Source organism: Arvicola amphibius, chromosome 9, assembly GCF_903992535.2.
Source record: "Arvicola amphibius chromosome 9, mArvAmp1.2, whole genome shotgun sequence".
Lineage (NCBI taxonomy): Eukaryota > Metazoa > Chordata > Mammalia > Rodentia > Cricetidae > Arvicola > Arvicola amphibius.
This window is the reverse complement of record NC_052055.2, coordinates 92,273,694-92,298,371: the sequence shown is the minus strand read 5'-3', so window position 1 is coordinate 92,298,371 and position 24,678 is coordinate 92,273,694. Positions and strand designations below refer to the sequence as shown.

Genomic DNA, 24,678 nt, shown 5'->3' with positions numbered 1-24,678 from the left:
CTGCAGAATAAGACCGTATTGCAAACCCTTCTCCATATTGGGTCAGAATGTATCTTTTGTTTAGTTAGTAGTTGATCCTTGGCAGACTTACTTAACACTTCCTTCAACGCCAAGAAAGTCCTGTAGATTTCATTTGGAAGTCACTTAACTTTCACCCATCAGTTAACCAAATAGTAGAGTTTTTTCCCCCAGGATTTCATTGTTCTCCAGCTTTACATCAGAAAAGTCTTCATTTCTTGTCTCCTAATAATCTGGAGGGAGGGATGCCTACAAGTGCAAGGCTGTGTGTGTGTGTGTGTGTGTGTGTGTGTGTGTGTGTGTGTGTGTGTGTGTGGAGGTCAGATGTTGCTCCTCAGGCATCATTCACCTTTTATTTTTGAAACAGAGTCATTCACTGCCCTGAGATTACCCAAGTAACCTAGGCTGACCGAACATCAAGCCCCCAGGAGCTGTCTTTTCTCCATCTCCCCGGTGTTGGGATTACAAATATAATACAAGTCATCATGCCTTACTTTTCATGTGGGTTCTGGGGATTGAACTGAAGTTCTTGTGCTTGCAACGCAAGCATTTTGTCAAGATGGTTCTCCAGCCCTGCAAATAATTTTCATAAACTTCTAAAAAACAATTGTATTGATAATTCAGAACAAATAATTGTAAAGAAAGTATAAAAGCTGTGAGAACATGCCAGATTGGCTTGAAATGAAATTGACAAAAGAATATATATTATTTTTCATATTCCCTGTTTACTTTTCATCTTCACTTCCAAACATTTGTGCTGTTAATAGAGTTTTAGTGGTGCTCTGCCATAGTTAAATAAACATGTTAGAATCATTTCATCAGCTCATATATTTAGCAGCTGTGTTACTTCATTTTTAGTTCTTAAAAACAAAATGCCTGTTTGTGTTGACCCATTTAAAATTATTCTTTAGATGTGGCTCTGCTGTTGTCTTTAAATATACATTTATGAAGGGCTCGTCTTTCACATTGTTTCCTCTTTATTCATGTTGTGAACATTCTGTGAATTCCATTAAGAGTTGCTGGGTGCTGTTTCTGCTAAGTTTACAGTAGACTTTAGCACAGAATGTGAAAACATACTCCTGAGGATGTCACAGGAAAGGAAGTGGAAATGTTGCTTAAGGGACTGTAGACAAGCCTGTTGTGTGATATTTTTTATTATTCTTTTACTTATTTATTTTTTGAGGGACCCACCACCCAGCTCCCAAATAAATCACACACAGAGGCTTATTCTTAGTTATGAATACCCTGCCTTAGCTTGGCTTGTTTCTTGCCTGTTTTTCTTAAATTATCCTGACTGCTTTTTGCCTGTGGGCTTTTTCCTTTTCTTACTTCTGTATATCTTACTTTCACTCTTACTCTGTGGGTAACTGGCCCCTGACTTCCTCCTTTTCTTGCTTCTCATTCTCATTTCTCCTATTTATACTCTCTGCCTGCCAGCTCCACCAATCCTTGCTCCTCCCTTGCCATTGGCTGTTCATCCTCTTTATTAGGACCATCAGGTGTTTCAGACAGGCAAAGAATCACAGCTTCACAGAGTTAAACAAATGCAGCATAAACAAAAGCAACACACCTTGAAATAATATTCCCCAACATAAACTACTAGGATAAATTCACCCAAAGCTGCTGCAGTAGAACCAGGAAGTTTCTTTATATAAGCAGTCACCACATGCATTCACTTACTACCTCTTACTTAGCTCCATCTAGATAAGATACTTTATTGGTACTCTGGAACATCTTCCCACACAGTCCCTCACAGATCACCAGTATCAGTAAGTCATCCTCCATCCCTCTCTCTTCCTCTTACGGTCCCAGATCAATGTAACTGTTGTCTAAGTTCCAAATAGGCTCCAGCAACTAGAGCTGCACTGCGCTGGGGCTGCTGTTGCACTACCTGACTTCCACTCCTGAGTTTCTACAGTCTGTTCTTACACTGTAGCCCTGAATTACCCTGCAAAAACAGTGCCAAATCATATGACTTCTTTGTTTAAAACACTGTTGTATTAGTTAACTTTCACACCGTTGCCACAAAATATCTGAAAAGAAACAACTTAAGGTTTACAGTTGAGGGGTATGCTCCTGTCAGGGCAGAGAAGCCATGGCAAGACTAAGAGGTCACTGTGTCAGCAGTCAGAGTGGAGAGTAAACAGGAAGTGGGGCCAGGCTACAAAACCCCAGTGGCCCACTTCCTTATCATAGATCTACCTCCTGAGAGTTCTACAACAATGCCACTATCTGGGGATCAAGTGTTCAAACACAGGGGCCTGTGAGGGACATGCCACATCCAAACCACCATAGCTGTAGAGAGTGTAGAATAAAATCCACACTCCTAATTTGACCTCTCAGTTTCCCTTTCTCCTTCTCTTCACTGCGGTTTTTTCTGCCTCCTTGTTCTCCAGCTTGCCAGATACATCCCTACCCTCTACTCTAGGTCTCCACCATCCACGCTCTGGTGGTGTGCCCTCCTCAGTCTCTGTTTTTACCCACTGTGCTGGATTTGTGTTCCTATCACCTTTACGTTGAATGACTGCAGTTTGTCCTTTTTAGTCATGCCTACTACTTTAGAATTACTCATTTGCAACTTAGAGAAAATAGATTCTTGGCTCTGTGAGAGGGAAAACTATATCTTAATCTTCTTTGTACCTCTAGCATTGAGCACAAATATTTATGTATGTAAGTTGATGACTCAGATGATTATTTCAGGCATTACATTTTCCTTTCCTTATCTTGATAAGATTTTAGACTAGCTTGAGATTGACACTTAAAACACATGAGCTGGAACTGGCACGTTTTCTCAGTGTTTAATGTTTGGGTGAAGGCTTCACCCCAGCCCCTGGCATCCATATTTCCAAAGAGTCTGGAATGTTTGGGGGTTGGGGGAGTCTCCACTCCAAGCCCCCTCCTCTAGAGTTGCCTCAGTCCAGATTTGACCCCTGAGAAAGCCCACCAAACAATGACCCTTGCCCAGAGATGCTCAAGACCACTCCCACAGGGTCTTTAAACTGCAGCACACCCCTGTCCCCGCCCCAGAGAACAAACACGGGTGGTTTTCCAGTCTTTCTTTCCTGTCTCTCTGGGGGATTAGAAAGCCATCTGGGAGTGTTTGTATCCATTAAACCTGGACTTTTTCTAACTTGGTTTGATTTGGTCTGATTTGGATTATTGCATCAGCAGAAAGGCTTATTGGGGTGCAGAAACTTTTCATTTACAAGCACTTGTTCTTGCAGAGGAGCCAGGTTAAATTCTCAGCACCCACATGGAGGCTTACCACCTCCTTGGGCACCAGGCAAAATACTCATAAAATAATAAAATAAATCTAAAAAATTATTTTAAAAAACACAAGCTGACCATCTCTTATTTTAAAGATGCCAAAGAATGCTGTTAGTCTGTCATATCTAAGAAGGACAGAAAGTAAGGGGTACCCCTCTGGCTGCCACCTAACAAAGAACTGTGCCTTCTCATCCAGGTATCTGTAGTTTTGTATCTTAGCACAATATGATCTTGAGATTTGCTGTTTTATTTCTTTTCTGTTTTTGCCATTTATATTCATAATGCGTGTGCACAAAATGGGCTAATCAAACAGTACAAAAGGATACTTCAAATTTGCAGAGCTCAGACATTTGGGGAGTTGATTACTCTTAGCTCAGTAGCCCCCATTCCATTTATATGTACTACTACTGTATCTTCTGGATAGAAATACATCATTTGGAAACTTGTATATCTATCTTCTGGATAGAATTACATCATTTGGAAACTGTGTTCTTGTGAATTATGCAAGTGATGGGAATACAGTAGTCTCTCATGGATTGTGTCTTATTTCTTCAAACAAAAATGTCAAAATCCATTTTGAAAGTTACTTTAATAGCTGACTGCATTTCTAACTTCATGATACATAAACACTTTAGGTATGTAAGCACCACATGCTCCCCAAGATCCTTGATATCTTACATTAATGTTGAATCATAATATCTGAGGCTTGCCATGCAAAATCTTGTTTAACAGAAGTCAAGTATCTGACTATGATTTGCAGAATGAAAGAGCTGCTTTTCATACTTTTTCTTTTTCTTTCCAGCATTTCTCTGTACCGGGGTAATTGTAGGCCCATACGATTCGAGCCACCAATGCTGGATTTCCATGAACAGTAAGTAATATGGAATTGTAGGACTATTTTACTTGTGTTAGCTGTGTGAGAAAATGACATGTTCAAGTCTTAACAAAGCAAATGATGTTGAAGCCCTTTGTTAAGAGCATGACATAATGTAAACTTGAAAGTGAAAAATGCCCACACACTACAGTCTCTAGTTTAGAGGATCTGAGCATGAGAGGTAGCATAAGCCTTTAAGCCTCTTCTGATAAGTACTTCATTTCTGGTGTTTACATTTTTTCTTCCTGACTTTTTGCGTGATATGCATGCTTTTATAGTGCTTGTGTCAGTACATCAACAAATATTATGATCTCCAACCCCAAATGGAAGATCAAAAGCAAGTGCCCCAGGTGTGTCTGAGCCACCACGCACTGGGTCACCTCCCACCTTAAGGGCTCTTGTTTCACACATCTCAGAAAGGTGAGAAACAAGTGCGCACCGTATTGGGCTCCAGTACTGGAGCTGTAAGAAAGACATTCCTGATGGTTATAATCCACCAAGGGTATGACACTTTGTTACATTTTCTTCGATTAAGACATTGTTTTACCATTATTTTAAACATATCTGTGCATAGTCTAAGAACATTAAATGAAATGTGTTTTATTATACAAAGATAGAATTGGGGTTACAGAAGGTATTTTGTGGGCAGATGGAGAAACATACATAGTGGAGTTCATTTGAGAATCAGAACCTTCTGCGGATCTTAAATGTGTGTGTTTACGAATATGTTTAGCAATGCGCTTGGCATATGAGAGACTTGGCTTATATGGTTGTGGCATTCATTGAAGATGGTGAATAGCTGGAACTGTGAGGCCCACTGCTGATCTTTTCCATGGCAGGCAGGAGGAGATCCAGAGCTAGGGAGAGCAGTAGTTGGTAAAGAAGAAGGCCTAAGCTGTTCATGAAAGGTCTTCCAAGTTATTAGCACACCCACTTGGAATAAGCTCCCTTTTGACCTAAGCTGGTCTGCAGATGGCTTCCAGAAGCACCTACATTAATTAGTATTTCAATAGCTAGGGGAAGGTATGTATACTATAAAATAGTTACTGGCTCTCTTGCCATCTCCCACTTGCAGGAGAGACTCTAGGAGTGTCTGTAGTCTTCAGTGCTCACAAGTGAGAAATGCACTAGAAAGGAGTTCTGGGGACTGTAATTTAGTCCAGCCCAGGTGTCAGCACCTGGGTATAGACATCAAGAGTCCTAAATTTAGTTTTCTTGTCTCTAAAAATGGAAGGTCTCGCGGTTGAAATACTGTGTTTTGCAGTTTTAGAGTCCAGGCTCTTTTGAGACTCAAAGGTAGCTTCATGGCAAGAAACTGAGAGTATATTGCCACTACAGAAAGCTATTCCCAAGTGGCTTTAGGAAGTAACCAGTTGCTAAAGGAAATCAAATGTGTTAGTTCACATCCTCTTTCAGAGTTATATGTTTTTCCCCACTCTCAGAAACATAAACCTTGTCAGTCAATTGAAATTCTTCTTGCACTGATCTTTTTTTTTTTTTTTTTTTTTTTTTTGTCTCCAGACATTCTGCTTTTCTTAAATGGGTACTAAGCAGAAAGTTTGAGATCAGAACTCATTGTAGAATAGCTCCCAGAGCTTTGTCCTATTGCTACGGGCACCTACCCCCCACCCCACACACACTCTTCTGTGTTTGTTAATACATGTTCAGGTTTTTGTTTGTTTGTTTTTGTTTTTTAATTGTTCAACCCTTAGGGAAAGGGACCAAGTCCTTGGCTCAGGAGCAAATTCTATTTAAGTTGTTTATAACATTCCCATTTGTCTTAGTTTGGCTTTTATTGCTTTGAAGAGACACCATAACCACAGCAATTCTTAAAAAGAAAACATTTAATTGAGCGTGGTTAGCTTACAGTTTCAGTCCATTTGTGAACAATACTTGGGAGAGTGGTGGCATGAGTAGATAGATGCTGGAGCTGAGAGTGCTATATCTTGCAGGCAGCAGGAAGTCAGCTGACTGTCACAGTGAGGAAAATTTGAGCAAAGCTGGCCCCCATAGTAACTAAAGGTGTGCCCTCCATCCTCAAGGTCTGGATAAAAGGCGTGTGTCATCTAGCCTCCTCCAAGACCCACTTCCTCCAACAAGGCCACACCTCCTAATAGTGCCACTCCCTGTGAGTTTATGGTAGCCAAAAACATTCAAACTGCCACACCATTCTTGTTTGGGGTCAGTTCACAGGTAAATATGACCCAGTGTAGCTAGGAGTATGAGGACAGGTCAAAGAGAGTTTTAGGGAAGGAATTTTTCCCCCTCCATTATTGTTAAACACATGAAAGAAGCACCCCCCCCCTTTCATGTTCGATATTGTATTGGCATCAGGGGTGCCGTGGCAACCATCCCGTCATCAGTGAGCAGTGCTAGTCAGAGGATAAAGCCAGGGCACTCTGCCTAACAGCAGAAAAATGGAAAGGATCCATGCCCTTGGCAGCTCACTAATCCCAACACTGCTATATTGTAACCTGAGCTGCTATGTGTACTATGGTCCTGTAGTGCCTGTACTGTGTGTACAACGGTTCTATGCTTGTAAGGCACTCTAGCACTATGCCAGGCAAGGGGCGGGAGATTGAAACACAGACACGGGTCATCCTTGAATTCCCCAAGAGTGCCAACTTTATTGTGTTCTAGGACAGCTTATATAGTGCCTTCCCTGACCATTGGCCACACCCTAGCTCTCAGGATCCTTCAGCTAGCTGCAAGCCACCTGAAACCTCTCCCCTGTGTGGTGCTCAGAGCAGCTGCAAACACAGGAAAACAAGTTGTTTTGCTCAGAGCAGCTGTAAGCATTATAAGTTGTTTACTCTGGCAGGCAAGGAGGTCACAGGAAATTTAGGGTCTGGGGGTCCACAGTCCCCAACACTTTACTGGTCAGGGCCCTTGTTAACAGCACTAGTTTTGTTCTCTTGATACTTTGTGGAATGCATGGCACTCTTCCTCCTGCTCCTTCCTTTCTCTGCCTGCAGCCTTGTGAGCACACAAACTACACATTTATCATATCTGAAACCTTCCCTCATTCATGACTCGGGCATAAGCCTGTGATTCCCAGTCTGCTGTCCCCACCTCCTCACTCACTGAGACATCTGGGTTGCTTCCTTTTCCCTGGAGCGCTCATATCTCTTCCCCTTCCTATACACCAGTAGAAAGATTTCTACCAAATCCATGTATGCTCTCATATAATCCTCACTGCTTAGCTACCTCCTCTTGGCTCAGGCCCTTGTCATAGTTTGAAAACTAAGACTATTGCCACCTATGTAGTTTTCTGGTTTTTGATCCATGGTATCAGCAAATTATAATGTTAAAATTTGATCATGAGACAAAGGAGATGGCTCAGTGGGTAAAGGCCTTACTGCCAAGCCTGATAACCTAAGTTCAATCTATGTTGTCCACATGATGGAAGGAGTGAACAGACTCCCAAAAGTTGTCCTCTGACCTCTATACTCATCCCCCCCTCATAGATAAATAAATAAAGTGTACTTAAAATTTCTTTTAATTTGATCATATTATTACCCTCCTCAAAAAAGTTCTGGTGCCTTATGATGAATGGTAAATTTCTTACATTTCTTACACCACATAAGTAGAAAGCTACAGACAATATCTTAAAGTCAATGTGGCCTTTCTAACTCTGGGCATGTTATACATATATACCTTGAAAATCTCTTCCTTTTGTTTTTTTTTTAAAGACTTCATTTTAACTTTTAGCAGGCATATGTGTCTGTGTATATGCACTTGAGTGCAGGTGCCCATGGAATTCAGGCACTTCAGATCCCTGGACCTGGAGTTAACAGGTTGTTAGCTGCCTGTCATTGGGTGCTAGAAACCAAACTCTAGACCTCTGGAAGTAGAAAATGCTCTTAACCACTGAGCCATTTGCATCTCTGCAACTGCCCTAAAGGCTAAGTCTCTTACATCTAAACCTTTCTTACATGCAAAATGGTAGAACAAATGATCATTAAGTGATAAACAAGTTTAACAGCTTTTTTTTAAACATTTTGATTTTGTGTGTGTGTGTGTGTGTGTGTGTGTGTGTGTGTGTGTGTGTGTATTTAGGTCAAAGGACAACTTGTGGGAATTTGATTCTCTGTCCACCATGTGAATGTCAGTCCTTTCCCCTGTCTTTTTGAGACGAGGATTCTGTCACTGGACCTGGAGCTCACCCATCCAGCTAGACAGCTGGCTGGAAAGTGTCAGGTATCCTTCCTGCCCCTGCCTCCTTAGTGCTGGATTATGTATGACTCAGGTCCTCAGCCTTAAACAGCAGGTACTTTATCAACTGGGTCAGCCATCTACCCAGAGCCTTGTAGTTTATTATAAACTATCTGAAATCAACAGGCACTATAATGATTCAGTCCTATTTCTTTAGCTGTCATTTCCATACGTAAGGACACTCTACAAAAACTAGCTTACCATTGTTGATAGAATAAGAAAATTAGCATTAAGTACAGAGTACCTATAGTACCTCTGGTTCAATCAGTGCTGTAATTGTTCAATTGTAAATGAGAAAATGCTACCTGAAACTCCTTAAAGCAAAAACGAGACTGTGACTTAGCTGCCACCTCAGACATGCAGGTCCATATTATCCAATTCTCCCAGGACTCCTGTGTTTCTCAACTTGCTCACTCTCTTATTCTCTCATTACTGATACCTTTTCCCTAAAAGGATGAGAACAGCCCTGCTGACTGCTTCCATTCCTGTTTGTAGCCTTCTTCCCTGGGAGACACTAGCTTCTGTTTCTCTAGTCGAAAATATCTCAGGATAGAGCAGTAATCACCCCAACTAGATTCATTGTCCAATCTCTGAAGCAGCTGTACAAGAGGCATGTATTAGTGAACATAATACTAGGAGCCATTCTTAAGTTTGTCAGGATTTCATCAAGAGAGAGAAATCATACAGTGGGCAGCTGTTCCTATTGAAGACCACCATAGACACCTTCTCATATCCCTGATGACCAGTTTAGTAGAGTTCATTCCTGTTTAGCAAAACAAACCTTCACAGCTAGCACAACCAGTACTGTTCACACAGAAGTGAGATGAAACACCACCTAAAATTTGGTTTGAATGTCAAGACTGATGATGTCACACACGTACATAACCCAAGAGGATATGAAAAGTTCATCATACAGATATTTGTTCAATTTAGGATAGGGTTATTATATCACACACACACTTTTCTTTCTTTCCATGAAACTAACAGTCTTTGGCTGGTGGACTTGACCTTTGGCTAAATGAAAAAAAAATATTTTTTATATTTTAAAAAGCAAGATCATATACAACTTTTTAGCCTTTAAACGAGTTCTTTGTAATGGATATGGCAACTGAGAAAGTAGTATTTAAATCATAAGAACATACCCTATAACTAATTTTGTTTAAACAAACAAACATCAAGAAAAACCCTCAAGAATAACTGTTTAGTCTAAAAAAGGGAAATGATTGCATAAAAGTGATAGTAATCAATTTTATTTAATTATAATGTAGCCAAAGTACCATTGTTCACATTGAAATGAGGGTGTGAGCTAAATGTGCTGATGAACAATTGATACACAATTACATGATTTTTTTACCTACCCCAAAGATTATATATATAATTAGAGTCATTACCATGTGCTCAGACAGGAATATACACTGACCTGTTAAAGTGGTCACGGGAATTATATCGCAAGGAACTTTCTTTGCTGTAAGCTGAAACTTTTCGTGAGTGAACATTGCATTCTGATGGTTTTTTTCTTCCACATAGCAAATTGTGGTTTATGTTGTAATCTTTGTATGATTCTCTCTTAACCTAGCATAAGTTTAAGTGTCATTGATTTGAAATGTAATTAGTACTGTGATATATATATATATATGGCTGTAGGCAAGCCTATAGGGCATTTTCTTAATTAGTAACTGCTGATGGGGGGGCAGCTCATTATGGATAATGCTCATGGGCTGGTGGTCCTGGGTTCTATAAGAAAGTGTACTGAACAAGCCAGTAAGTAGCACCCCTCCATTGCTTCTGTATCAGTTTCTGCCTCAAGGTTCCTGCCCTGTTTGAGTTCCTGACTTCTTTGATGAAGAACTGTGATCTGGAAGCATGAGCTGAATAAAACCCTTCCTCCCCAGGTTGCTTTGGTCATGGTGTTTTATCACAGTGATAAAAAACCCCAAAGTAAGACATGTACTCTAAGTAACATAGCCAGCCTCCCTTTTTCTTTTTCCATATTTTGTGTATTGTTTTCAGTTCCTTTTGGAGTTGGGCTTGAAGCTGGAACTTTGCATACACTAAGCACACTCTCCACCACTAAATCACATCCTTGAACTAGCCTGGGCTCCCTTAAATGTGCTTAGAGCATTTACATTAATTTACACTTAAACAAAATTATGCAGCAAAAGTCTGTTTTATAGTGTGCTGAATATCTGATAGAATCTGTTACACTTCTCTATCCAGAAACACTGAAAACATAGCCCCCAGCACTTCTGTGTGTTCAACATTTTGACATTGTAATGCAGCATTACCATGTACAGAGTTCATGCTCAAGAACTGAATGAACAATTGGGTTATCAAAAAGTCAGGGAACTTCAGTGTTCTAAAGTAAGTTTATGTGCTAGGCACATTGATAGATATTCTCTCATGACTGAGGCTAACCAGGTGCTGTGCCCGCCTTCTGCTGCCCAGCATCCTGAGAGAGGCTAGGCCTGCATAGCTGTAGCCCAGAAAGAGATCTGGGATCAGAGTACAATTTCTAGTGAATGCACATGACCCAGAGTGTATTTTACAAACCATTGTAAAGTTTAAGAAGGAAAGGCATAATTCTGGCCATCGTAAATATTAGGGGCCATCTATCTGTACTAACAGAATGAAGCATTTTGAAGACACCACAGTGGGCCCTCAAGCAAGTCTCAGAGCCTTTGCTGAAGAGAGAAGAAAGGAGACCTGCTTGGCTTTTATTATATTTCAGGTTAAGGTGATGGTAGGAGTGTGGACTTTTGGTCCTCTCATTAGCCATGAAGGCATATAGAACCTTTTTTGCCCCTTGCTCAGTTGTGATGCAGGAGGCAATTGGGGGATCAGTGGGTCTTGAAAGCTGCCAGCAATCTAGTATCAAAAGTGGAGTTCCATTCATGACTACCCATGACATCTTCCAATTTCAGGCCCCTTAATGAGGCTGTAATGAGACATTACCTTGCTGCTTCCTAACCTGGTACTAATGTGATCACTACTCTGATCATCTCTACCATCCTCTGTAGTCCATTTCACAGACATCAAATTAATGCTTTGATGAAATGGGCCTTTTTTTTCTTTAAGATTTACGTGTGTAGTGTTTTGCCTGCATTTTATATATATGAACCACATGTGACCTGGTACTTGAAGAGGTCAGAAGAAGGCATTGGATCGCCTGGAACTGGAGTCACAGACAATCATGAGCCACTGTTTAGGTGTGTAGGTGCTGGGAACTGAACACAAGTCCTCTGCGAGAACTACTAGTGCTCCTAACCACGTCTCCAGCCCCCAATAGACTTTTCTTGGCTTTCTTTTTTTTTTCTCAATGAAATTTATATCTTTGATGTTTAATTTCTACTCTGTCCCCTCTCCCTCTCCCTCTCCTTTCCGGTTTCCAAATGATGTTGTGCAGCAGTCTGGGCACTGCTGAATTTCTTCTCTCCCCTTTATCCAAATTGTTTATGCCAATGTTCTTAAATGTTTTCTGTTTCCATAACAACACCTTTCTTTCAAACAGTAAAAGATGTTTGGCATAGAAACTTGGTTCACTGAATTCTTTGGTTTATATAATTATTAGGTGCAGAAAAAAAGGCTTCAAATATTCAGTTTAAAATCATTACTAATTGACTTTAATGTGTACATTGAATATGTTGTTGCTAAAAATAGGACTCTTGTCAAAATAAGTTCAATGTATAAAAGGTATTTCTCTCCAGTTACTTTTTGGTGTTTCAGGAAAATCAAGGAGCCTCCTTTTTCCAAGTTGTTTGGAAAAAGTTTGTAGTTTTTCCACTGCTAATTCTTAGTCTCACACAAGGGCTTATGATGTGTTTGTGAAAGCTGTACGGTTTTCTGTGATTGAGTGGTACAAAGTGCTGAGCTGATTTGGACCAGCTTCCTGCCTATGGCAGGAATTCCGTTCAACAGAATGCTGTGTTATTGACAGTCATGAGGTTTGTCTAAGGGCATTTGGGAAACCATTTGTGCAGCTGTTTTCTGCTAGTGCAGTGTCATCTTACTGTGACATAGGAAGTGTGCCACTGACCACAAAACGGCAGCTTACTTTCCAAGCTACTCCATTTCCTAGATGTTTCCTCCCAGTTCTTTGGAGCCTTAGACTCCTCTAGAATCTGGACAGTCATTTGTTCTGGTCTTGAAGCATAGAGAACAAATGCCTGATAGCTTCAGCTGTGTTCATCTAGAAATACCTCCCAATGTTCCCTTTGACTTCTCTGTCTGGAGCAGCCAATAATGGAAACAAACAGGCCAAGAGTCTGGGCATCTGTTTAGTTTTATTTTTAAATTCAACTCGGCTAGCCAAGATCACACAGTTGTGGTAGACAGATCTGTGAAATGATTGGCAGAATTTCAGGCTTCTAATATACCTATATAGACCTCTTAACTTTGCAGTCAGACACTCATCCAGGTATTGCTATAACTAAGGTTCTGTCTAAATCACATGGTCTTTAAAATGGAGGTTTGTCTGGGTAGTCCAGACCTTGACCCAGAGCCTTCAAAGTCTGGTTTGAGAATCAGGAGCTAAGTGTTGGACATTTGAAGGAGAGGAACGTGGTATAAGGTTTCTTTTTGCTGGTTTTAAGGTAGAGGTGCTGAATGGCAGGGGATTTAAAGCAGCATGAGCTGTGCCAACAAATTAAATGCATTAGCTGTGGACTTTGCATTTTGCCTGAGAATTCAGCCTGCTAGTAATTGCAGAAGCCTTGTGAAACCCTGAGTAGATAAACCAGCCAGTCTTAAAATAGTACAGTAATACGTGGTTCTTATCTTTAACCGCTGAGCTTATAGAAGTGATGTAGCATAATGAAGAATGTGCTGCCTATTGGCAAATAAGCATTCTCTTTTCGTGGTCCAGAGTTCTCTCGTGTCACCAAGAGGAGAGGACAGCCTAGACAGGGAAGGCTCTTCCTACAATGGTACCCTCCACTTCTTGTGGTGTGGACTGCCCAGAGCTTGAGAAAGTCTGTCTTATGTGAACATGTATGCGTACAGTAGCCAGCTGGTGCTCCTTCTGCCATCTTCTCTCTGTCCTCATTACTCCTATTCCCATAACCTTTCTCTCAGCAAGGGTTTATCTCTACTTTTCCTTCTTGATGTCTCAAGAAGAAGACAAAGCCAGGTACAGCAAAATTGTGAATCAAACCTTCTGATCAACAGGCTCCTGGAACTGCCACACTTGTCTCCTTATGCTCTGTCTTTTTGTCCTCGATGAGATTGGTTGTACTAAAGTTGGACTAGAACAAATATAGAAAAAAATGACTAACAGTCATTTAGCCTGCAGTCTGTTTAAATTGTAAACAACTTTTTTTTCCAGAAAAAAAGTACAAATGATGGTCTTTGAGGATGTAAGGAGAATGTGTTTATTCTTCCACACTGTTTTACTTAAATGCCTAGAATGCTGAGGAAAGACTTCTATACTGTACTGATTGATGTGGAATGTCCTTCTGTATATGTGTTGCTTTTGTTGGTTAATGAATAAAACTGCTTTGGCCTATGGCAGAGTAGAATTTAGCAAGACAATATACTTCCATAGTAATCAAGAACAGGAAGGAATGTTCCAACCTTTAAAAAATGATCTGTGAGACCCCAAGGTTGGCATCATGCGGAATGCTGAAAGGATGAAACTGTCCCCTGCATCAAGAACAAATTCTTGTCACCTTTCTTCAGCTTCATATTTACTCTAATTCAGGCAATAAAGAAGGGGAGGGAACTCAAATGGAACCCAGATGGGAAAAAAAAGCAAGCATCTCCACTTGCAAGTATTCCCTAATCTATAAACTAAACACCCACTCTAAATATAATATATAAAATAAAGACTACCAGAAGTAATAAAAAGGCAGAAACAAATTATATTTTTGTTCAGTAACAGTGAAAAGACTTTGAAAAGAAAGAGAAACAGTTTCAGCACATGCTTGTAACTTAGCACTCAGAGTAAGCTTGAGTTCAAAGGCAGGCTGGATTAATAGAGACCCTGCATCAAAAACTGGGATAGGGTGGGGAAGAAATTCCATTTATAATAACATTGAAGAGAATAAAATTCTTAAATACAAATTAATAGAAGCAATAAGACTTACACAAAACTAAGAATTATGATCAAGAGAAACTAAAGAACTAAATAAATAGGAAGCCATCTCAGATGTTCATGGATTAGAAGACACAAATTAAGACTACAGTCCTCTGTTAATGTATGGATTTAATACAATCTTCATCAGAATTTCAACTGCCTTTTTTATAGAAATTGATAATCTTATCTTAGAATTTACAAACATATAAGGATCCCGAACAATCTGATCCAAAACAATCCATAAAAGAAAACTAAAATTAAAGGAAGCACACTTTGGAATATCAAAAACTTTTTTTAAAATTTTATTTATTTGTGTGGGGGCATACATGTGAAGCTAACTTGAATGTCTTGGTTCTCCTATTGCACCATGTGGGTCCTGGGATTGAACTCAATTTGTCAGGCTTGGCCCCAGGTGCCTTCATCTGCTGAGCCATTTTGCTTGCCCTCCATTTTCAAAGGCTTTCTACAAAGCAAGGCTGATTCAAACACATTTTTAAGCATAGATTCATAGATAATTCCAAAAGAACTTACATTGCAGAAATAGACCCTTAAGTTTATTGACAGTTGGTTTTGACAGTATTTTAACCATCAAGAAAAGAACATGACTCACACAGTGAGGTAAAATATTTACAAATCATCTGTTTCATGGGCTCTACATGGCTAATCATGGCCAAATCTACATGTAAAATGTTAATGAAAGGGAAGTCTGGGGCTGGAGAGATGGCTTGGTCCTTTTAGAGGACCCAGGTTCAATTCCCCTCACCCACATGGCAGCATACAATTGTCTGTAACTCCAGTTCCAGGGGACCCAAAACCCTGGGCTTCTGCACCAATGCACACAAAATAAAACTGAAAGAAAGGGAAGACTGATACTCTTAGAGCTACAGCGTCACATTAGGAACAGAATTGCACTGTGTATGTTACTCCACTTTATGTGTTTACGGGCTGCGGTTTTACAATCTGTGTTAAGGACAGAATGTCAAGCCCTGCTCTGTGCTTCTTTTTGTTTAATAAAGGAAAGGATCCCAAGATGGAAGGAAGACCAGTTACACACACACACACACACACACACACACACACACACACACACAGACATATACACAAAATCTTTTGACTTACTTCCCCGTGTTTGTGAGCATTCCAAGACAGTGCTTAGACTAAACTGTAATGGGGCAAGAGTATCTTCCTAGATTGTAACATATAGACCAAATCTTTGGAAGACCTGAGAGAAAAGTTGGAAACATAAACCTTTCTGTATTTGTTTAAGGAGCTGCTCTCTTTGCTTCAGTCCAGACAGCCTTCCTATATCATAGTCTCTGGTTCCCTGTTCTCACTGCCCTTTGCCCCTTACTTTTCCTATCTGCCAGTTCAGGCAGCCTTCTGTTTCCCTCAAAGATTTCTTGGTGGGATTTATTCATTTGGTTTTCAGTATTTCTTAGAATATTTTTAATTTTTTTTTAAAATTTCATACATGTGTACTATATTTACATTATTTCCACCTTTCCTTCTCTCCTTCCCAACTCTTCCTGTGCCTCCTCCACTTCCTCCCAAATTCATGACCTCTTTAATGATTATTGAAATACATATATCACATGTATATATAAATACAAGCTGCAAAGTTCATCTACTGTTGCTCGTATTTATATGTGTTTAGGACTGATCATTTGGGATTGGATAGTGCTTCAGAGGGTTCATTCATGGAGAAAACTGATTCTCTCTTTTGGCACCCATTGATTGTTGTAGTTCTTCTTCCGGGGTGCCAACTGGTAGAGTTATTGTGCTGGTTTTGTTTAGGTTTTGTTGAGATTTCATTAGTGTAGTGTCTCTGTCATACATATATAGAAAACAGTATCTCACAGCAGGTATACTTGGCCTTTGGTTCTTACCATTTTCTACCCGCTCTTTGCTACATTCCTTGAGCCTTCATTGTAGGGATTGTGTTGTCTAGATGGGTCCATTAGGGTTGGGCACTCGATAGTCAGTTGTTCTCTACGTTTTGACCCATTCTAGTTTTACCTCTCTCTAGCTTAAGCATTGTGACCTTGTTTGGGGAGCAGTAGTTGAGGGGAAGAAGACTAGCCTGTGCGCACTAACATAATTTATCATCTTTAAAAGAACCTAAAGCCCCTAATTCATTTTCTTAAACTAGTGAAAATTATCAAACTATTTTTTGGTTTATAAATTTTCCCAAATAATAAATTAGAGTCAGAGAACTGAATTGAAGAAAAGATAGGGATAAAGCTTCATGATAAACACTATGATGCAAATGCAAAGCACAGTTCTGGCTGTGTTACAATTTGAGGTTTATGCACAGACATTAACTTTGAATTGTAAAACAAAATTTCAAGAAGTATGGCCTGGAAGGGTTACATGGGGAAAGTATCTTGTAAAAGAAAGATGGATCTGAATTAGAAAATGACTGTGGCCTAGAGGACAGGGAAGACTGCAAAAGAACTTGGGGTCCTTCACATCCTGACTCAGGTGGAAGTCTAGATTGTGAAAACTGTCAGTTTACTTATTTGGGTTGAGAATATCGGGTTCTGAAGGACATTTTCATACTGGAAGAAGCCAGCAAGCATGTGCATGTGTGCTCCCATGCGTAGCTGCTACTTACTGAAGGATATGGGCAATGCGGAGTGGGGACATGGCATGTCCTCTGTCTTCAGAGTGCTCATGGTCTTGTCAAGGAAATAGGACCAGAGCGCTGAAGAAAAGAATTCTGTGATGCTTTAGAAGCTAGGAAGGTACACAGATAGCTGCAGAAGTACCAGTTAAACTCATAGTAAAATTTTGCTTTTAAGGAACACCAAGGGGAATATTAAAATAGACCTGAGCCATTGAGTATGTATTTCATATTGTTCCCTTAAGAAGAGGCAGTTTGCTGTGACTGTTAGTTCATGGACTGGATGCAAATTCAGGTTCAAAAACATGAATTTGGGCAAGTTATTGAAGCTTTTTTTTTTCTATTCCAGTGTCCTCTATTAAACAAGAATAACAGAAGTCCCTAATTCATTAGATCTTTTCATACAACCTTGCCGCTAAGTTTGTTTGTCTCTGGAACTTGGGGAGTGGACCTGATTCACAGTTAACAGAGAGGCAGGATGGTGTTATAGAGAGGAGAGATCAGACCACATTCCCAGGCTGGCTTTCTCACCAATCTGTAGGCATTATTCAGCTGAAACTTATTTCATTGAATTGTAGCATCTGACTACAATTAGTGTGTCACACAGACTGACGCTCAGATATTTGTTGAGTTGACTAAATGTATTTTACTATTTACTGTGTTTGCTTATGAATTTACTAATAATTTTATGTTTGGCTTTTAAGCAGCTAATGATTATCCTAAAAGTTAGAAGTATCTTTGAATTATTTCTGACAGTTTTCTTTTTATTTTTGCAGGCCAGTTGGAATGCCAAAAATGGAAAAAGTCTACTTACATAATCCTAGTTCTGAAGAAACTATTACTTTAGTATCAATATCTGCTACAACATCACATTTCCATGCATCATTTTTTCAAAATAGGGTAAGCTTTTCCACTGTGGTTGGTATCTCTCTTGTTTGAAATGGAAGTTCTGCATTTTTACTAAGTTTACTTTGCTATAGTTAAAGTTAAATTTCCTTACTTTCTTAGATGTCAGTTTGTCTCCTTTCTGGAAAACCTAACTTTCTAGTAGCCAGTTCTACAAGCGGGTCCTCAGCACTGAGTGGAGGTTCTGTTGCTGTGTACTAAGTTAGCCGGAACTGGATGGCTTAGGCTAGTGTTCACTAGGAACAGTTTGTAAGGCCAGTGAAGTGGTGCTCACTATATCATAAGAATTACGATGGCACCAGGCAGTGGGGGTACACGCCTTTAATCCCAGCACTCAGGAGGCAGAGGCAGGCGGATCTCTATGAGTTGAGGCCAGCCTGGTCTACAGAGCGAGTTCCTGGACAGGTTCCAAAGCTACAGAGAAACCCTGTCTTTAGGAGGGAAAAATGAATTAAGATAGCCTGGGCTCAGTCCCTCTTTGCCTAGAGACTCTGAGAGGAAATGCACCTCTGTACTCATTCAAGTCTTTAGTGGAATTAAGTCATTTTTGATTGCAGAATGGAAGCCCCTATTTTCTTGCTGATCAGGCCCTCACTGAGCTTAATGCTCCCATGGGCTCTTCCATTTTTGTAAGCCAGCAGCAACATGGCATTCCCTCCTTGTGCTTCTTATCTCCCTGGCTACTGCATCTGCCACTAGTGAAGTAAACTTATGACATTGGGTCAGGACCACTGAGATAGTCAGCTGACCTGTGATACACCTGCAAAGTCCCTTTTACAATAGACAACCACAGTCATTGTGGTCACCATAGTCACGATCATGGTGGAGTTCTGTGTGCCATGTGCATCCTCCAAGTTCTTACCCATGATGCGGGTAGTAAGATGTGTGGCGGTTATTCATGAAAGAGCCTTTCTGCTCAAAACAACAGAAAAAGGAAGGAACTGAAGGACTTTTTTTTTTAAATTAGGAGATATATTATGTTTTAATGTGTAGGCTTCCAAAATAGTGAATAGGAATTTCATTAAAACGAGAAAGTAAATAAATGGATTCTAATTTCATCTTCCCAGGGTTTTGTTAACTATTGAAGGGCAGTGACTAAGAAAATGAACGTATTTTGTAACACATAAGACATTTATAAACTACTGGGTAATTTTCATATTAGTTGTTAAGTGTTTTACATTTCTCCTCTTTAAAATCCTGTTTTGTCATGTGTTTTTATTAGCAGCTCCTGTGGTTAAAAAATGGCTGTGGTTTAAGTTTTTTCTACCTCCATTTTTGAAGTATTTTCAGAATAAAGGGTTTGAAAGTCAGCATATTGCTTTTGATAATAAAAGCTTAATTTCTTTGTAATTTTCATGGAAAATACCCCTTTTCTTAAAGTATTTCTTAAATTTTCCTTGAGTTATTCTTGCTTTTTCCTAAAAGATATTTCACATTTTTTTTTATTAATGTATCAGTGGTCTCAAGACAAATAACAAAATTCTAATACCAAGGGAGACATGAGTATATAAAGTATGAGGTAGGGCTCAGAGGGTTTTGCTTTGGTTATGAGTAACATGAGTAACTTACAAGAGCCTTCTATGAGTCTAGTTTGCCCAGTGATTTGCCTCATACTTTGCTGTGGCATTATAACACCTGTGCTCATTCTCTCTCTCCCTCTTCCTCCCTCCCCTCTCCCTCTTCCCCTCCCCGTGTGTGTGTGTGTGTGTGTGTGTGTGTGTGTGTGTGTGTGTGCGCGCATGTGCATAGACCGAGATGTCATGTACCACCAGTATGCATACATGCTAGGTTGGAAGGCAAGGGAAAATGGAAACAACCTTAAACTAGTGGCTTGATTGTGCTATACTTAGATAAATGAATAGTTAATAATTTGCTGACTGGCTTCACTAATTCAAGTGATCCTTTGCTGTTTCTAAGTCTCCAGCTTACCTTGGCCGAGGGCACTGCTTTCATCCTTTCACTTCATCCAATGTCTAGACCAGGAGTTGGCAACTGTTACTGGACTAGGTAAACAACCCTGGGGCTGCGGGGTTTGGGAGCATACAATCCGTCCAGTTGAGCAGCTCCAACATGGCTTTACTTGACTGTCTTGTGGGAGTTGTGCAGTTCTGATTTTTCAAGGCAAGTCAGAAATAAGAATCTTTATGTATCTCCCAATTTTCCCACATTGGAAGTGAGTTGAATTTTAGAAAGACAGGGTAGACTACATAGCATAAGCTTTTTTTTTTCTGCCATTTTGGCACTTCTGATCTAGACTCTCTCCCAGAGAATATTTCTGCTGATGAATTTTATGTAGAGAACAGACTTTGTGGAAATTCCTTGAAAAGATAAATTGTGTGTGTAGTCAGAGTCAGTTCCAGGAAGTGGAACTGAGCAGTGACTGTCATGACAGCCGTCGCAGTCTCGCTGTAGATGCCTTTAGGTTCAGCTTTAAGAAGATCAACTCCCCCCCAAAAGATCGCCAAAATTGGTGGGTTTTTTTTTTTTTTTTTCACTTTCCTCTTGTCCCTTGTGCTTTCTTTTTTTCTCATGGTAAGACAGACTCCAGAATCTCAGGTGTGAAGGGGAGAGACAGGGTAGAATGACCTCATTTCCCTACCTCCTCAGTTTCGGACCTATAGTAAAAGCCATGTGGGGGAATGAAAAGTGTTCCTCATACCCAGGAAAACACACCCTTCCATTATGAACACCCTCAGAATCCCCCATCACATCTTATTTCTTGGGGGAAAAATCTTTTTTTTTCTACCCAATACCATCTCTGTATTAACCAACCCATAGAAAATAGGGAAAAAGAAGAATTATTTAAAAGACTAAGTTCTGTATAGCTATATTTCAGTTAAATTTTCAGGCAAATATAATTAATAAAAATGTTTCAGTTTATAGATAAAATGCAAAAAATTTAAGCTACCTTATTATACTTTAAATAATCTCATGGGTTGAAGGCTATTGTGAGCATTAATGATTATTTTTAATTAGGTGTAGAAGCCTAAATATTTATTCCATTTTAGGTTAAACTCCGATATCCATGCATATTGTTGGGAATTGAGCACATATGATGTTATAGCACATCTGCTAGTGTGTAGGGTATTGTACAGATAAGGAAACCAGTGTCTGTTGCTAGAAACCAATATACAGTGTGTTCTCTGTAAGAAAAGCATATTGTAGCACAGTATGCACCATTTTATGAACAACAAAGGTTTCTGTGGGTTTCGGTATGTCAGTAAGAGCCAGGGTAAATAGATAGCTATACTGGTGTAGAATGACCTGAGAACATTAACCTTGGCTGGGTGGTGGTGGCGCACGCCTTTAATCCCAGCATTTAGGAGGCAGAGGCAGGTGGATCTCTGTGAGTTCAAGGCTAGCCTGGTCTACAAAGGCTAGTTCCAGTACAGACTTTAAAGCTACACAGAGAAACCCTGTCTCAAAAAACCTATTAGAAAAGAGAGAGATCATTTATCTCTTCTTCACACATCGTTGCTGTAAGCCCTTACTACTTTTATAATTTACAACTTTTAAGGAAATATAAATTTAAAAATCAGCTTTACCACCTATATAGAAGCAACAAATTTATTAATTTAACAGATATTACCAGGATTTATCACTGAACAAACAAGAGATCACTGCTCATGGTACTTGCCCCTAAAGGGGGTTTGGTGACTTCAGCAGATATAATAAATATACTTTATGAGACTTTAGAAGACAGCATGATCTAAGAAAAAGAAAAGCAGTGGAATAAAGGGTTTATTGTTAAGGGGGATTGTGTTTTAAATAGTAGGCAGTTTGACCAGAGACTCGAATGAATGGAGACGAGAGAAGAGCAGTCCCAAAAGATTAGGTAGTGCAGAGACACTGATATGAAAGCTAACCCGGGAGGAAGAGGGTTCTCAGGTTGTGAGGTGCCCTGCACATTGTATGAGACCTTGGCTTCTGTCCTTTCTAAAATGCGAAAACAGCAGAAGAGCGTATGCAGAAGAATGGAATGTTAAAGCTTATTTTAAAAGAGTCACCATTGATCAAAAACAGAAGAGTAAGGGGAGAAAGCAGATGTAGAAATGTTCTGGTCACCTGTGGTATCTTATGTATGTTTTGCTGAATTTACCAGACTCTGAGTGAGTCTTTCCAGTTCTTCTAGTTATTAAATGTATGGGCATGGAGATGTATATAATGCCCTTTCTTGCAGGGAAGAAGTTGACATGATCAATTCTTTATGACAATTTTAAACATATATAATTAGACTTTATTCACATACCATGATGCTTTTCAGTTACATCCATTTTCTTGCAAATGTCATTAATTCATTTTCCTTTACAGCTGAATAAAACTTCATTATGTATATATACCACATTTTTTCATCCACTCCCTCCTTGGCAGACAGCCTGGCTGATTCCCTATCTTGGATGTTGTGAATAGCAAAGTAGTAAACACGGCCGTGCTAGTTTCTCTGGTGTGCTGAGACTCCCTTAGATAAAAAACCCAGCAGTGGTATCAAATGTTAGTTTAGTCTGATTTCCCTAATAGCTACAACCATTTTCATTCTCACAGACAGCGTATACATCTTAATCTCTTCTGCATCCATCCACACCAGAATTTCTTGTTGTTTTTCTGACTCGGGTGAGATGGAATCTCACAGCAGTTGTAATTTGTATTTTCCTAATGGCTAAAGGTATTGAACACTGCCAAACATTTATTGACTAAATTTCTTTTTAGAAAAGACTATTCAGTTCGGTAAGCATTTATTGGCTAGATGATTTGTCCTTTTGGGTTGTTTGTTTGTAGTTCCTTATAAATCCAGATATTCTCTGTTCAGTGTTTAAACTAGTAACGATTTTTATCCATTCTATAGGGTATGCCTTCACTCTGGTAATTGTTTTAAGTTCATGCAGTCATTTGATAATCATTGGAGTTACTTGCTGTGCTATTGGCAGCCTCTTACAAAGTCCTTGTCTATGCCTGTATGTCGCAGTGTTGGGGGTGTCTTTATTACTGCTTCAGTATTGTTGCTTGTTATAGATCTAAATTATTTATATTTTCTTGGTGTATGTATGAATTAATTTTTCTTCAGATTTATGATAAAGGTTTCAAAGTATTCCCCATTGGTTCTCTGGATTTCATCAGAATCTCTTGTGACATCCCCCCTTTCATCTCTAAATTTGTTAGTTTGGATCTTCTCTCTCTTTTGGTTAGACTGGCTAGGGATTTATCAATGTTGTTTACTTTTCAAGAAGTGACAACTCTAAACTGACTCTATATATAGTTATTTTAGTCTCCATTTTCCTTAATTTCCACCCTGATCTTTATTCTTTCTTGCTATCTACTGCCTTTAGCTTTGATTTGTTCGTGTTTTTTTTTAAAGACTTTTGAGGTACATCATTATACATATACATTATACATATATACATGTTTATTTGAGGTCTCTAATTTTTTAAAGATTTATTTATTTTTATATATTGTGTGTGAATGTTTCCATGCATGTCTGCATCATGAGCATGCCTGGTGCTCATGAGGGCAGAAGAGGATGTTATCCCCTGAGACTAGAGCTCTAGACAGTTGTGAGCCATCATGTAGGTACTAGAAACCCGAGTCCTCTACAAGGGCAGCAAGTGCCTTCAGCTGCTGGGGCCAGAGTTCCAGCCTCCTCTACAATTTTTTAAATATATGAGCTCATAGTTTTAAACTTTCCTCTTAAAACTGCCTTGATTATATCCCAAAGGTTTTTGGTTAGTTAGAATTATACTTTTGCTTCATTGATTCTAGGGAATTATCAGGTACAATTCCTCCCCAAAATGAATTCAGTGACCTACTGGTCATTTAAGAGTGTTTCTTAGTATCCAAGTACTGTTATGGGTTTCTGTAGTTTCCCTGATTTCTACTTTTATTCTACTGTATATAAGATGCAAGAAATTGTTTTAAAGTCCAACTCAGAATGATCTCCTGGGCACGCATGATGGAAGAAAAGACACCAGCTCTTGACTTCCACTTATGTGTCATGGTGTACACATATCCACATACTAAATAAATAGACATAATTTCAAGCTTTTAAAAGAAATTATTTTGATTATTTTGTCTTTAAGATTTACATTGAGACCTACTATATATCTGTTTTGGAGAAGGTACCATAGGCTGTTGAATAAATGTATTTCCTTTCTGTTGAATAGAATATCCTACAGACCGCTATTAAGTCCATTTGGTCTGTGGTGTAATTTAACTCCGTTTTCTTTGTTGGTTCTTGTTTGAATGACCTGTCTAAAGATGGTGGGCAGGGTAGTGTTAAAGAGATGGCTCAGTGGTTAAAGATGGTGGGCAGGGTAATGTTAAAGAGATAGCTCAGTGGTTAAGAGCACATGCTGCTTTCCCAGAGAACCTGGGTTCGATTCCTAGCATCCAAATGGCAGCTCACAACTCTCTGTAACTCCCATCCCAAAGGAGTCTTCAGGCCTCTATGGGCTCTGCATACAGGTGGTGTATGGGCATATATGCAGGCAAAACACCCATTCACATTAAATAAATATATAAATAAGAAAGTGAGATTTGAAAGTTATACCCTCTTTGTATCAGGATCTAATGCCCACTTGTGATTTTTTTTTTTATGAAACCTGGAGCCACAAAATGTGGTACATAGGTATTTACAATTATTATATCTTCTTGATGAATTATATGTTTGTTGTTTGTTTGGTTTTTCTTTTTCTTTTTCTTTCTCTTTTTTTA

General features: G+C 39.4%; 1 protein-coding gene across 1 annotated transcript in view; it reads left to right on the top strand.

The window, feature by feature from the left end:
* The window catches only part of Tmem131 (transmembrane protein 131), a 156,356-nt gene that overhangs the window by 67,592 nt on the left and 64,086 nt on the right, over positions 1–24,678 (top strand). The window contains 2 exon segments of the mRNA XM_038342315.1: positions 4,088–4,156; positions 17,844–17,967. Coding sequence (XP_038198243.1) covers positions 4,088–4,156; positions 17,844–17,967 — 193 coding nt within the window.